Source organism: Tamandua tetradactyla, chromosome 15 (assembly GCF_023851605.1).
Source record: "Tamandua tetradactyla isolate mTamTet1 chromosome 15, mTamTet1.pri, whole genome shotgun sequence".
Classification (NCBI taxonomy): Eukaryota; Metazoa; Chordata; class Mammalia; order Pilosa; family Myrmecophagidae; genus Tamandua; species Tamandua tetradactyla.
In genome coordinates, this window is record NC_135341.1 from 38,140,253 (window position 1) to 38,154,828 (window position 14,576).

General features: G+C 46.3%; 2 protein-coding genes and 1 long non-coding RNA gene across 4 annotated transcripts in view; 2 read left to right on the forward strand and 1 right to left on the reverse strand.

Annotated features, from left to right (window-relative positions):
- The window catches only part of LOC143657253 (uncharacterized), a 33,643-nt gene that overhangs the window by 6,836 nt on the left and 12,231 nt on the right, over positions 1-14,576 (reverse strand). Inside the window, exon 3 of one of the 2 annotated variants that reach the window (XR_013162781.1) lies at positions 2,874-2,932. The exons of the other annotated variant lie outside the window; for it this stretch is intronic. This is a non-coding gene — a long non-coding RNA (uncharacterized LOC143657253). The remainder of the gene's footprint in view (positions 1-2,873; positions 2,933-14,576) is intronic. 2 annotated transcript variants of the gene reach the window in all.
- On the forward strand, positions 633-3,269 carry LOC143657252 (cathelicidin-2-like). Its single transcript, XM_077129444.1, has 4 exons — positions 633-892; positions 1,353-1,460; positions 1,635-1,721; positions 3,035-3,269. The coding sequence occupies exons 1-4, from the start codon at positions 704-706 to the stop codon at positions 3,143-3,145; spliced, it is 495 nt and encodes a 164-aa protein (XP_076985559.1). The 5' UTR covers positions 633-703; the 3' UTR covers positions 3,146-3,269.
- LOC143657925 (cathelicidin-2-like) lies at positions 10,550-13,179 on the forward strand. The gene is made up of 4 exons (XM_077130373.1): positions 10,550-10,823; positions 11,288-11,395; positions 11,570-11,656; positions 12,946-13,179. The coding sequence occupies exons 1-4, from the start codon at positions 10,635-10,637 to the stop codon at positions 13,054-13,056; spliced, it is 495 nt and encodes a 164-aa protein (XP_076986488.1). The 5' UTR covers positions 10,550-10,634; the 3' UTR covers positions 13,057-13,179.

A 14,576-nucleotide genomic window follows, 5' to 3' on the forward strand; every position in this document is an offset into this window, starting at 1 on the left:
TAGAAGTTGCCTTTCATTCTGCCAACCTTTATTCCTCACAAACTATGGGAGCCCTGTTGGCTTCTTGGAAGTCCTCTCAGCAAAGAGGCCATTGCCATTCTACCCCAGCCATCTTTGCTCCTGTACCCCACATCTGTTCCTTGGGATGTCCTCATGTACCCTTCATGCCAAATTTAGGGAATGAGGGCCATCCCTCTTGTCATTAGATCTCTGGAGAGGGTGGGTGGACCCCACCCTGCTGGGTCCCCAACTCTGGCTCTCTGAGTGAGCCAATAGATGAGGAAAATGAGGCCAGAAGTTAAGTTACTAAACTAAGGACCTCCCACCCAGAAAACAGCAGCACAAGGACTTGAACCCAATGCCTCCCACCCATCCACCATGCTGTCTCTCTCATGGGAGTCAATGGAGGGGATTCAAGTCACAGACTATGGCCTTCTGGGAAGGGAGGTGTGGACTGATGGGATGGAGTGGGGACTCTGGCCACGGGAGGATGTCAGGATCCTGCTCAGGGCCAGCTTTCTCTTCCCCCTTACTATCTGATGTGAAGCAACCAGCTTGGGGGAAAACCAAGAAGTTAAGCAATTTCTGAAACTCCATAGGTTGGACTTTGAAAGAATCCAGCTGGCAGGAAAGTAGCCCCCTTCACCCTGGGAAGGCATAAAACCAAGCAGACTGTGAACGCTGCAGATTGAGACCAGGGGGAATGGGAAGCATCAGAGTGGTTGTGCTGCTGCTGCTCTTGGGTCTGAAATGCACCGAGCCTGCCTCCTTTACCGGTAACACCCACCTGAGCCAAACTCAGGCCCTGGATATAGCCATCCAGGTCTACAACAATGAAAGGAAGGAGGAGTATAACTTCCGTGTCCTAAGTGCTCAGCCCCAGAAAGACTGGGTAAGAAGGAGCAGGGAGGACCTCGGGCACAGCCCAACCCAACCAGAACATCCTAGGGGGGGCACTGGACTAAGGGGTCTGCTGCCCTGAAGTGGGGAGAGGCTTTAGGAAGTTCCCCTCACTGTTCTGGGCCTCAGATTCTTCATCTGTGAGACAATGGAAGCCTTGGGCAATGCTCTGTACTTTTCTGCAGGTTTTTCCAACTGGTATGATTGGTGGCACCATGTGGTAGAGTCAAGTGGATCTGGAACTCCCTGCTCTACCACTAGAAGTTGCTTGGTCTTAGTTAATTCGACCTCTCTTTGGACCTCAGTTTGGAGCTGCTGGTTGGTAGTAGAAGAATTTCCAGGCCCTAAAGTCCCCATCTGCTGAGGGACAGACTGGATGCTCTCTGGGTTCCTTTCACAAAGGGACAGGTTAACTATGCAAGGCTGAGTTTATTTTGTTTCCTTGCTTATAGGACCCAACATTATCAAAACCACAGTCATTGATCTTCACCATCAAAGAAACGGAGTGCAAGGTGGTGGAGAACCTCAACACTGAGCAGTGTCCCTTCAAGGACAATGGGGTAAGTTCCTCAAACCCCAGCTCCCCATGCCCCAACTCAAGGCTTTAGAGTAAGCCCCTGGATTCTGTTCTTCAGGCACATCTGCACAAGGAGCCCACCATTCCCTGTTTCTACCCTGCACTGGGGTCCCCCAGTCAATTGGCTGAGTTCTAAGCTTATTCCTTTCCCCCACAGCAAGTGAAGAACTGCCGGGGACTCTTCACTGATGAAGGGAAAAGTCTCAGCGTGGAGAACATCTGTGAACTCCAGGAGTCTACAGGGGTAAGCAGACTCCTGAGGATTTTGGAGAAGGAAAGAATTGGGTCAAAAGCCAGGACTTTTAGGCAGGAGGATTCAGAATAAAGGGCAATGGCCATACAGGCCTCTTGGGAGCCTCTACACTCCTCCCAGTCCCGAGGATTGTCCTGAGAGCCTGACAACGGACACACAGAAAAGATAACTCCTAGCTGAGCTTCTGTTCCACTTAATGACCTGACGGAGCCACTACACCATCCTGAGCCTCTGCACATTGGCATTTATAAGATATCAACCTAAGGCTTACCCCTCAGAGTCTGATTTAATTGGTCTGGAGTGGAGTCAGGATTGAGATCACCTGGGCTGGAAGCTGAATGAAGTGCCTAGTGGATTTTATCCAACAGCAAATAGAACTGTGATTTGCAGATGATGTTGCTATAGAGGCAGAGTCCTAAGGCCTGGTAAGAATTTATAAGGGAGGGGCAACTTGAGTTGGGCATGAAAAACAGATAGGTATAAGATTGGGGATTCGCTGAGGGTTCTTCAGGAAGAAGAGAGAGGGCTGAGGGTAAGAGAGGGGCTTTGTGGGAGGTTGAAGGGTGCTTGAGAATTTCCAGGTCCCAACAGCTCCGTCCCTCAAACATGGGGAAAGAGAGACACTCCCATGGGCTGTCAGACTGGAAAGTTCACCTTACACCTTGCAGGTCCCCTGCAAAATGCAGCATATACATACACACACACACACATCCATGTACGCACATGCCTGTGTGCATGCAAGCACACACATATGTAGTCTTCACAGCTGAGAAAACTTAGACCCAGAGAGAAGTGGTCTGACAGTTACTCAGTGAGTAACTGCTTTTAAAAAGTGGCTCTCAAACACCAGGAGCATCAGCACCCCTGAGAACTTGTTAGGAATACAAATACTTGGGCCATACTGCAGACCTACTGAATCAGAAACTTCGGGAGAAGGCCCAGCAATCTGATTTTTAATGAGTGCTGCAGGTGATTCTGATGGACAATAAAGTTTGAGACCATGGCCTTAGAACAATGGAATATTGAATGATCAGAGCTGGAAGAGAAACCAGCTTGGAGAAGATACCAAGGCTCAGATAGTTTGAACAATGTGCCTTTGTCACAGAACAAACCAAGCACAGGGCTAGGCAGTCACCCAGTCACCTGTCCAATCTGGGGCCTCTCGTTGCCAGACTCATCCGGGTCCTCCACAAGTCACTGCCCTGTGGAGAGAGAAAAAACCCAGGCCTTAACCCTGGGCAGAACCCTATACCTCAGCCTTGACTAATGCCAACCCTGTCTGACTCCCTCCCCCTACCCACCAGCCCATGAGAGCACGCAGAGGTCTACGAAAATTCTTCAAGAAGGTGAAAGAGAAGATCAAAAAGTTGCTTCCAAAGATGTCTTTCATGATTCACTGGTCCAGGAGGTTCTGAGATGCCTCCAAGTGCCTACAGCCAGTCCTGCTAATCCTCCTCCTGCAGTCCCCCATCTTGGTCCCTTCCCAAACCATCTACTACAGGCTGCCCTGTCCCAGCCCAATAAAATCTCAGCTCAGCACATGGTCGGTGTCCTTCTTTCTTTCACTGCCCTTTTGCAAAACCCCAGACCAGACTATCCCATCTCTCCCTGTGTCCCAGACCCACAAGTTCTATCCATCCTCCTTGTTACTTCCAGAATAGAACACTTGGACCAGGACACACTACCCAGGGCACAGGTCATAAGTTGGCTTGGAATTTGGATCTTCACATGGTTAACTATGCGTATATACAAACTTGAGATGATGTGGGCAGAAGTGCTCACAAGGCTGACCTGTGCTGCCCCTTGACTCACAAAAAAGAGGTTCATAAGGGAGGGTGGTAGAGGCCACAGTATCCTGGGAAAAGTCTGGGAGGGAAGAGATGGAAGGGAAAGCACCAGGGCCAGGGGAACGACCAGGAAATATGTGTGTCCATCAGGGGCTGCATGAGGAGACTGTAGGGATGGTGGAAGGATGCAAGTAGAGGAGTATTGAGAGCAGTGACAGAGTGGAGGGGACAATGGTCTCCAAGAGACTGAGGGAGGCCAAGAGTGTGAAACTGAGGGCTTATTCCAAGACTCTGGAGCCTGAATACAGCATGGGAGGTAGATAGGTCAGGAGGATGCAGAGGGTGGGTCTTCCAAAATCCAACCTAGGAGAGAAACAGTCCCACCTCGACATCACTCAGCACAAAGAACTCCAGAGACACTTGAAGAAAGTAAATTGCGCAGAGAAACCAACCCAAACCAATGAACAAAACTCAATTTTCTAAATGACCCTTTCACTCAACTGACCAAATTTACTGATTTGCCCAAAACATATTTCATACAACTGTATGGATTGGGGAAAGGAGTGGTATCACAGGGTCAGAGCATAGGAGGAGCCAGGTCTACAGGTTTTCACGGACCCTAAACCTTGCCTGTATTCTCAGTCTCTCCCTCTCTTCCCCCTCAGCTCCCCTCTTTCAGGTGTCACTGCCCCAGATCCTTGTCTACACAAATTGACTATAAAGATAAACAAAGCAGATCTAGTTAAACTGAACATAAATCTTCAAAATGTTTAAACCATTCTACATAATGTGAAGTTTATACAATGCTTTCAGATTTAAAAATTTTTTTTTAATGTTGGCTAATTGGTACATTTGTTAGAGTCCATGATTGCTCATGCCAAAAAAATAATAGTGTTCTCAAAATACTAAAACGGAGGCCAACAGAACATAACTCAATAATACCTAAGGGAAATTGAAGAAACAAAAATTTTATTTACAAAGAGCTGAACTTTTTGTCCTATTGCTAAGAAGAATATGTTCACTGTTTATATTAAAAAGACAATTCTGTAAGAAGAATAAATTCCATAAACTCAGCCTCAAACCTCTTTAACATGCCTGAGAAATGTTGCTACCAAAAACACATTCATACAGTGAATAAAAAGGTATTAGCAAAGTCCCCTTCAGAGAATGGTGAGAACAGGAGAAAATTCAACTTCCCCAAGTTGAATTCTTGATATTCTCACAAGTAGTGTGGACAACCAAAGCTATAGGCTGAGCCCCCAATCTTGGGGTTTGTTCATATGAAACTTAACCACACAAAGGATAGGTCAAGCCTACTTAAAATTAGGCCTAAGTGTCACCCCCAAGAGAGCCTGTTTTGTTGCTCAGATGTAGCCTCTCTCTCCAGCCAACACAACAAGCAAACTCACCACCCTCCCCCTGTCTACGTGGGACATGACTCCCAGGGGTGTGGACATTCCTGGTGAAGTGGAACAGAAATTCTAGAATGAGCTGAGACTCAGCATTAAGGGACTGAGAAAATCTTCTCAACCAAAAGGGGGAAAAGTGAAATGAGACAAAATAAAGTGTCAGTGGCTGAGAGATCCCAAACAGAGTCGAGAAGTTTTCCTGGAGGTTATTCTTACGCATTAAATAGATATCACCTTTTTAGTCAAGAAGGAATGGAGAGCCTAGAGGGAGCTGCCTGAAATGTAGAGCTGTGTTCCAGTAGCCATGTTTCTTGAAGATGATTGTATAATGATATAGCTTTCACAATATGACTGTGTGATTGTGAAAACCTTGTGTCTGATGTTCCTTTTATCTACCTTATCAACAGATGAGTAAAACATATGGAATAAAAATAAATCATAGGGGAACAAATGTTAAAATAAATTTAGTAGATTCAAATGCTACTGATCAATGAAAGGGAGTGGTAAGGGGTATGGTATGTATGAATTTTTTCTTTTTTTATTGCTTTTTCTGAATTGATACAGAGGTTGTAAGAAATGATCATGAGGATGAATACACAACTATGTGATGATAGTGTGAGTTATTGATTATATAACAAGAAGGGAATGATCATATGATAAGAATGTTTGTGTTTGTATGTGTTTCTGTATCATAAATAAAAAATAAATAAATTTAAAAAAATGAAAGGGACAGTGTGGTAGTTAGATTCATTTGTCAACTTGGCCAGGTGAAGGCATCTAGTTCTGTTGCTGTGGACATGAGCCAATGGTACATGAACCTCATCTGTTGCTGATTTACATCTGCAGTCGGCTAGGAGGTGTGCCTGCTGCAATGAATGACCTTTGCCTTAATTGGCTGGTGCTTAAATGAGAGAGTGCAATTTAGCACAGCACAAGCAGCTCAAGCATACCTCATCTCAGCACTCGCAGCTCAGCCCAGGTCTTTGGAGATGCAGAAAGGAATCAGCCCGGGGAAAGTTGGAACCAGAGGCCTGGAGACAATGCCAGCAGATATTACCATGAGCCTTCCCGCATAAGAAAGAACCTCAGATGAAAGTTAGCTGCCTTTCCTCTGAAGAAGTAACAAAATAAATCCCCTTTTTATTAAAAGCCAATCCATCTCTGGTGTGTGGCATTCTGGCAGCTAGCAAACTAGAACAGAGGGGTAAGAAGTATGGTATGTATGAATTTTTTTCTGTTGTCTTTTATGTCTTTTTCTGAATTGATGCGAATGTTCTAAGAAATGATCATGATGATGAATATGCAACTATGTGATGATATTGTGAATTACTGATTATATATGTAATCAGTAACAGAATGATCATATGTTAAGAATGTTTGTGTTTCTTTGTGTCATATTTTTCAAAAAATTTTAAAATTAACTAAAAAATGATCATGGTGATGACTTTATTACTATGTGATAATATTTTGAGCCATTGATTGTACACCATGTATGGGATGTTTGCAGGCTAAAAATGTTCATATGTTAAGAATGTTCATGTTTATATGTTGTTTTGGTTTGTCAATTAAAAAATATATAAAAAAGAAAGAATAATCAGTTCCTTAGTCACACCAGTCACAGTTCAAATGCTCAACACCCATGTGTGGACAGTGCACATATAGAACATTTCCATCATCACAGAGAGTTCAATGGACAGAATTAGACAAAAGGCAAGGCTAGGAGTTGGGGAAGATTGTAGGGAGAGAAGACCTCTGGGTGGGAAGGGCCAGCTTTGTCACTGCGACATGCTAGCTCCTTAGGAATGTTTCAGAGGCACTGGCTTGACAACACCCTAAATGGAAAAGATTGAGAGCAGTGAGAGCTATCAGGCAGCAGGCTGGAGATGGCTTCCAAACACGCCCAGTTTAGACCATTGGGAAGCAGCTCGGTGAGGGGTGATAGCTGGCTCTGCCCCTGTGGGGATTTTATTATAGAAGGATTACTCTGGCTGCAGGGAGGAGGGATCTCTGGGAGCCCCAGAATCAGGGCCCTTTGGGAACTGTCCTCCATTGCCCATACCCAAGATCCAGCACAGGCTTCCTGTTCCCCAAGATGACTGGCGGCACCCCCTCAGTGACTGAGCCACCCCCTTCTCCTGGCCTTAAAAGTGAGATCAGGAGCCTGCTGCCAGGATTGTGGGCATTGAAGGCTCTGGAGGCTGGGTGCCTCCAGGTATGATTTGGGGGCTGAGAATGTGCAGCAGGAATTACCTTCTCTCTGCCCTCAAGACTGAGGGTCTCAGGGGTTACCTCTCTCTTTCTGGATGCAGATTCTGAGGTCCCAAATAGGAAGAGACATGGGTTTCTGAATTAGTTCTGGACATTGTCCAGGAATTTATACTGTTTACGGAATATGTAACCTCAGCGGTTGGCCTTTCCAGAATCTATGTGCCCCTGGGGCTGCACGTGAGAAAAATGTTTACAGGATTTAGTTAAATATTAAGCCAACACTAGCAACTGAAACAAATGACTGCCCAAGTGTCTGCTGCCAGAGACTGTGCCAAGATTAGGACAGTCGTTTCCTGACTTTTTCTGAAGAAAGGTTACAGGAAACTGGTAGGATGGCTTGATCATTACTTGGTGTGCTGGTTTGAAAGGAAGTATGCCCCCTAAGAAAAGCCATGTTTTAATATAAATCCCATTTCTTAAAGGTAGAATAATCCCTATTCAATACTGTATATTTGAAACTGTAATGAGATCATTTCCCTGGTTGATGTGATTTAGTTAAGAATGATTGTTAAACTGGATTAGGGGATGACATGTCTCCACCCATTTGAGTGGGTCTTGATTAGTTTCTGAAGTCCTATAAAAGAGGAAACATTTTGGAGAATGAGAGATTCAGAGAGATTCAGAGAAAGCAACACTACAAAGCAGAGAGTCCACCAGCCAGCAACCTTTGGAGATGAAGAAGGAAGACACCTCCCAGGGAGCTTCATGAAATAGGAAGCCAGGAGATAAAGCTAGCAGATGATGCCGTGTTCGCCACGTGCCCTTCCAGCTGAGAGAGAAGCCCTGACTGTGTTCGCCATGTGCCTTCTCACTTGAGAGAGAAACCCTGAACTTCATCGGCCTTCTTGAACCAAGGTATCTTTCCCTAAATGCCTTTGATTGGACATTTCTTTAGACTTATTTTAATTGGGACATTTTCTCGGCCTTAGAACTGTAAACTAGCAACTCATTAAATTCCCCTTTTTAAAAGCCATTCTATTTCTGGTATATTGCATTCCAGCAGCTAGCAAACTAGAACACTTGGGGATGTGTGCTAGATCCCCAGGAAGCCCCTAAATGCAGGGTTTTGGTTTTGCCTAGTAGTTCTGCATTGGGGCTTAGAGGAGAGGCTGGGATGCAAAGAGATCTGAGGTCTGCATCAGGGCAGCTCTGATTCAGAAACGCATACACAGGGGCCCTAACACACGGTTATGGAGCGAGGGAAAGAGTCCTCTGTACCCTGGCACTCCCTAAGCCATAGACACTGAGCTCTGAGCCAAACTTGGTAAGGAGGAGTGCATCCAGGGGAGGCAGACAGGAAAGTAGAGGACGTAGTCAGACCCACCAAGGGACTATTGAAGGGCCTAGTTGGGCAGCGGTAAAGGAGGAGACAACCCCACTCCAGCCTCCTGCTCTCAGCCTTCCCTTCCAACCCGCCATCTAGGAAGTCCCTAGAGAGATGTGTCCGTGACGTTTCCTGTTACCATAAAGTCTCCTCTTCTCCCATGCAGTGAGAGCAGCACCTGTGCAAATTTCCATCTGTGGGTAGTGGCTGCAGGGATTGGGAAGCAGGGGTCTGCTCTCAGGAAAAAGCTCTCTGATTGAACTTTTGTTTTCCTAGCAGTTTTATTGATGTATAACTCACATGCCATATAATTCACCCACTTAAAGTACATAAGTCGATGTTTTTTAGTATTTTCACAGTCGTACAACCACCACCACAGTAATTTTAGAACATTTTCTTCACCCCCAAAAGACATCTGTACCAACTAGGAGTCACTTCTCATTTCCCCCCAACCTCTCTGCTGGCCCAAGGAAACCTCCAATGTACTTTCAGTTTGTACAGATTTGCCTATTCTGAACCCTTCAAATGGAATCTTTCAGTATATGGTAATTTGTGTCTGCCTTCTCTCACTTTACATATTTTGAAGGTTCATCCATGTTATACAATGTATCAGTACATAACGTCACCATTATACTTAACTTCTTTTTGTAGCTAAATAATCATTCATTGTACAGATACTCTACATTTTATTTATTTATTCATCAATTGATGGACACTTGAGTTGTCTCCAATATTTGGCTGTTGCGAATAGCACTGATAGACTCATGCTTGCTGTGGTGAGTGGAACTATGGGTGCCACATGTCCTGCCCATAATGCCAGAGGCAAAGTTTAGCCAGGATGGCAGAGGCAAAGCCAGGCATCCAGAATTGTCATTATCTGCCAACTTCTCCACCCTCCTCACCTCCTGTTCTTCAACCTGCATTTGAAGACCTTGACCTTCTGAACACACCACACTGGCATTTGTCTCCCAGCGTTCTTAGGTCTCTCTTCCCCTCCCTTCTATGTCCAGGGTTTCTCCCCTCACATATCCAAACCCAGTCCATCTCTCAAAGTCCAGCCCAAATTCCATCTCCACCAAGACATCCTCCCTAACTATCCCTGGCCCAGAAGGAATTCTTCCAGCCCCTTCCTGGGGCCCTGAAGTATACAAACTGCCTCTGATCAGTCTCACCAGGGATGCTTTATCCTTTCTTTCAAGTCAAGGGAGGAAAGGAAGATGATCATAGGAGACAACCATTAACAATATACATGGTTACTGGTAATCCTGAAATCCTCCCTGTGTTTTCCTGCTCCTGTACCTTTGCTGAGCTTTCTGCCTGGAGTGCCCCTCCCATTCTTTCAGGCCCTATTGAGTTGACCTCTTTCCCTAGGTCCCTTGGAGGATCCCTTACAAGGTCCTCAGATATAGAAGTTGCCTTTCATTCCTCCAACCTTTATTCCTCACAGCCTATGGGAGCCCTATTGGCTCCTTGGAAGTCCTCTCAGCAAAGAGGCCATGGCCACTCTACCCCAGCCATCTCTGCCCCTGTTCCCCACATCTGTTCCTTGGCATGTCCTCATGTACCCTTCACATCAAATTTAGGGAATGAGGGCCATCGCTTTTGCCGTTAGACCTTAGACCTCTGGAAAGGATAGGTTGACCGCACCCTGCTGGGTCCCCATCTCTGGCTCTCTGAGTGAGCCAATAGATGAGGAAAATGAGGCCAGAGTTTAAGTTACCAAACTAAGGACCTCCTACCCAGAAAATACCAGCACAAGGACTTGAACCCAATGCCTCCCACCCATCCACCATGCTGTCTCTCTCACGGGAGTCAAGTGGAGGGGATTCAAGTAACACACCCCTCCCTTCTGAGAAGTGAATGGGGACTTATGGGAAGGAGTGGTGACACTGGCCAGGGGGGGATGTCAGGATCCTGCTCAGGGCCAACTTCCTCTTCCCTCTTATAATCTCATGTGAAGCAACCAGCTTGGGGGAAAGCCAAGAAGTTAAGTAATTTCTGAATCTTCTCATTGGCCTTCAAAGAAAGCCAAGTGGCAGGAAGGTAGCTCCCCCCTCCACCCTGGGCAGGCATATACCAAGCAGAGCCTGAACCCTGCAGATTGAGACCAGACAAGATGGGAAGCATCAGAGTGGTTGTGCTGCTGCTGCTCTTGGGTCTGAAATGCGCCGAGCCTACCCCCTTTAATGGTAACGCCCTCCTGAGCCAAGCTCAGGCCCTGGATATAGCCATCCAGGTCTACAACAACGAAAGAAAGGAGGAGTATGTCTTCCGTGTCCTAGGTGCTCAGTCCCAGAAAGACTGGGTAAGAAGGAGCAGGGAGGACCTTGGGCACAGCCCAACCCAACCAGAACATCCTAGAGGGAGCACTGGGCTAAGGACTCTGCTGCCCTGAAGTGGGGAGAGGCTTTAGGAAGTTCCCCTCACTGTTCTGGGCCTCAGATTCTTCATCTGTGAGACAATGGAAGCCTTGGGCAATGCTCTGTACTTTTCCGCAGGTTTTTCCAACTAGTATGATTGGTGGCACCATGTGGTAGAGTCAAGTGGATCTGGTTTCAACTCCTTGCTCTACCACTAGAAGCTGCTTGGTCTTAGTTAATTCGACCTCTCTTTGGACCTCAGTTTGGAGCTGCTGGTTGGTAGTAGAAGAATTTCCAGGCCCTAAAGTCCCCATCTGCTGAGGGACAGACTGGATGCTCTCTGGGTTCCTTTCACAAAGGGACAGGTTAGCTATGCAAGGCTGAGATTATTTTGTTTCCTTGCTTATAGGACCCAACATTATCAAAACCACAGTCATTGATCTTCACCATCAAAGAAACGGAGTGCAAGGTGGTGGAGAACCTCTACACTGAGCAGTGTCCCTTCAAGGACAATGGGGTAAGTTCCTCAAACCCCAGCTCCCCATGCCCCAACTCAAGGCTTTAGAGTAAGCCCCTGGATTCTGTTCTTCAGGCACATCTGCACAAGGAGCCCACCATTCCCTGTTTCTACCCTGCACTGGGGTCCCCCAGTCAATTGGCTGAGTTCTAAGCTTATTCCTCTCCCCCACAGCAAGTGAAGAACTGCCGGGGACTCTTTACAGATGAAGGGGAAAGCCTCAGCGTGGAGAACATCTGTGAACTCCAGGAGTCTACAAGGGTAAGCAGACTCCTGAGGATTTTGGAGAAGGAAGGAATTGGGTCCACAAGCCAGGACTTTCAGGCTGGGAAGATTCAGAATAAAGGGCAATGGCCACACAGGCCTCTTGGGAGCCTCTACACTCCTCCCAGTCCCGAGGATTCTCCTGAATGCCTGACAACAGACACTCAGAAAAGAAAACTACTAGCTGAGCTCTGCTCTTCTTAGTGACCTGACAAAGCCACTTTACCATCCTGAGCCTCTGCACATTGGCATTTATAAGATATCAACCTAAGGCATACCCCTCAGAGTCTGATTTAATTGGTCTGGAGTGGGGTCAGGATTGAGATCACCTGGGCTGGAAGCTGAATGAAGTGCCTAGTGGATAGTATTCATCAGTTAAAAGAACTGTGATTTGCAGATGATGTTGCAATAGAGGCAGTGCTCTATGGAGTAGGAAGATTTATAAGGGAGGGGCAACTTGAGTTGGGCATGAAAAATGGATAGGTATAAGATTGGGGATTTGCTGAGGGTTCTTCAGGAAGAAGAGAGAGGGCTGAGGGTAAGAGAGGGGCTTTGTGGGAGGTTGAAGGGTGCTTGAGAATTTCCAGGTCCCAACAGACCCATCACTCAAACATGGGGAAAGAGAGACACTCCCATGGGCTGTCAGACTGGAAAGTTCACCTTACACCTTGCAGGTCCCCTGCAAAACACAGCATATACATACATACACACACACGTACATGTACACACATGCCTGTGTGCATGCGAGCACACACACATGTAGTCTTCACAGCTGAGAAAACTTAGACCCAGAGAGTAGTGGTCTGACAGTTACTCGGTGAGCTATTGCTTTTAAAAAGGGGCTCTCAAACACCAGGAGCATCAGCACCACCTGGGACTTTGTTAGGAATAGAAATTCCTGGGCCATACTGCAGACCTACCGAATCAGAAACTCTGGGAGAGGGCCCAGCAATCTGATTTTTAATGAGTGCTGCAGGTGATTCTGATGGACCATGACGTTTGAAAACCACTGCCTTACAACAATAGAATTATGAATGATCAGAGCTGGAAGAGAAACCAAGGCTCAGAGTTTGAACAATGTGTCCATATCAGATAGCAAACCAAGGACAGGGCTAGGCAGTCGCCTAGTCACCTGTTCAATTTGGGGCCTCTCGCTGCCAGTCTCCTCTGGGTCCTCCACACTACCCTGTGGAGAGAGAAAAAACTAGGTCTTAACCCTGGGTAGGACCCTATACCCAGCCTTGACTAATGCCAACCCTGTCTGACTCCCTCCCCCTACCTACCAGCCCGTGAGAGCACGCAGAGGTCTACGAAAATTCTTCAAGAAGGTTAAAGAGAAGATCAAGAAGTTGCTTCCAAAGAAGGCCATCATGCTTCACTGGTCCAGGAGATTCTGAGATGCTCCAAGTGCCTACAGCCAGTTCTGCTGATCCTCCTCCTGCAGTCCCCCATCTTGGTCCCTTCCCAAACCATCTACTACAGGCTGCGCTGTCCCAGCCCAATAAAATTTCTGCTCAGCACTTGGTCGGTGTCCTTCTTTCCCTGACTTCCCTGTTGCAGAACCCCAGACCAGACTATCCCATCTCTCCCTGTGTCTCTGGCCCACAACTTCTATCCAGTCTCCTTGTCACTTCCAGAATAGAACACTTGGGTCAGGACACCCTACCCAGGTCACTGGTCATAGGTGGGCATGGAATTAGAACTTCACATGGTTAACTGTGTGTATATACAACCCTGAGGTAATGTGGCAGCACTGGTCAGCCTTGTGACCAGAGCTGCCCCTTGACTCACAAGAAAGACAGTTATAAGGGAGGGCGGCAGAGGCCACAGTATCCGGGGAAAAGTCTGGGAGGGAAGAGATGGAAGAGAAAGCACCAGGGCCAGGGGAACGATCAGGAAATGTGTATGGCCATCAGGGGCTGCATGAGGAGACTGTAGGGATGGTGGAGGGATGCAAGTAGGGGGATATTGAGAGCAGTGACAGAGCAGCCTCCTGATCTATCTACCTCCTGTGCTCTATTTAGGCTCCAGAGTCTTGGAATAAGCCCTCAGTTTCCAGCTCTTGGCTCCACTGAGTCTGGCTGCAGAGGGTGGGGTCCCAAACTCCAACCTAGGAGAGCAACAGTCCCACCTCGACGTCACTCAGCACAAAGAACTCCAGAGACACTTGAAGAAAATAAATTGCACAGAAAAACCAACCAAAGCCAATCACCAAAACTCAATTTTCGAAATGACCCTTTCACTCAACTGACCAAATTTACTGATTTGCCCAAAACACATTTCATACAACTGTATGGATTGGGGGAAGGAGTGGCATCACAGGGGCGGGGAGCATTGGAGGAGCCAGGTCTACAGGTTTTCACGGACCCTAAACCCTGCCTGTATTCTCAGTCTCTCCTTCTGTTCCCCCACAGCTCCCCTCTCTCAGGTGTCGCTGCCCCAAGCCCATGTCTACACAAATTGACTATAAAGATAAACAAAGCAGATCTATTTAAACTGCACATAAATCTTCAAAATGTTTAAACCATCCTACATAATGTGAAGTTTATAAAATGTAAAGTTTATACAATGCTTTCAGATTTTAAAAATTTTTTTCAATGTTGGCTAATTGGTACATTTGTTAGAGTCCATGAATTGCTCATGCCAAAAAATCAGAGTGTTTTTAAAATACTAAAACGGAGGCCAACAGAACATGACTCAAAATATCTAAGAGAAATTGAAGAAACTAAAGTTTTCATTTACAAAGAGTTGAATATTTTGTCCAATCACTAAGAAAATATGTTCACTGTTTATATTAAAAAGACAAATCTGTAAGAAGAATAAATTCCATAAACTCAGCCTCCAACGTCTTTAACATGCCTGAGAAATGTTGCTACCAAAAACATGTTCAAAAGAGAAATATATTAGGAATGAAGGG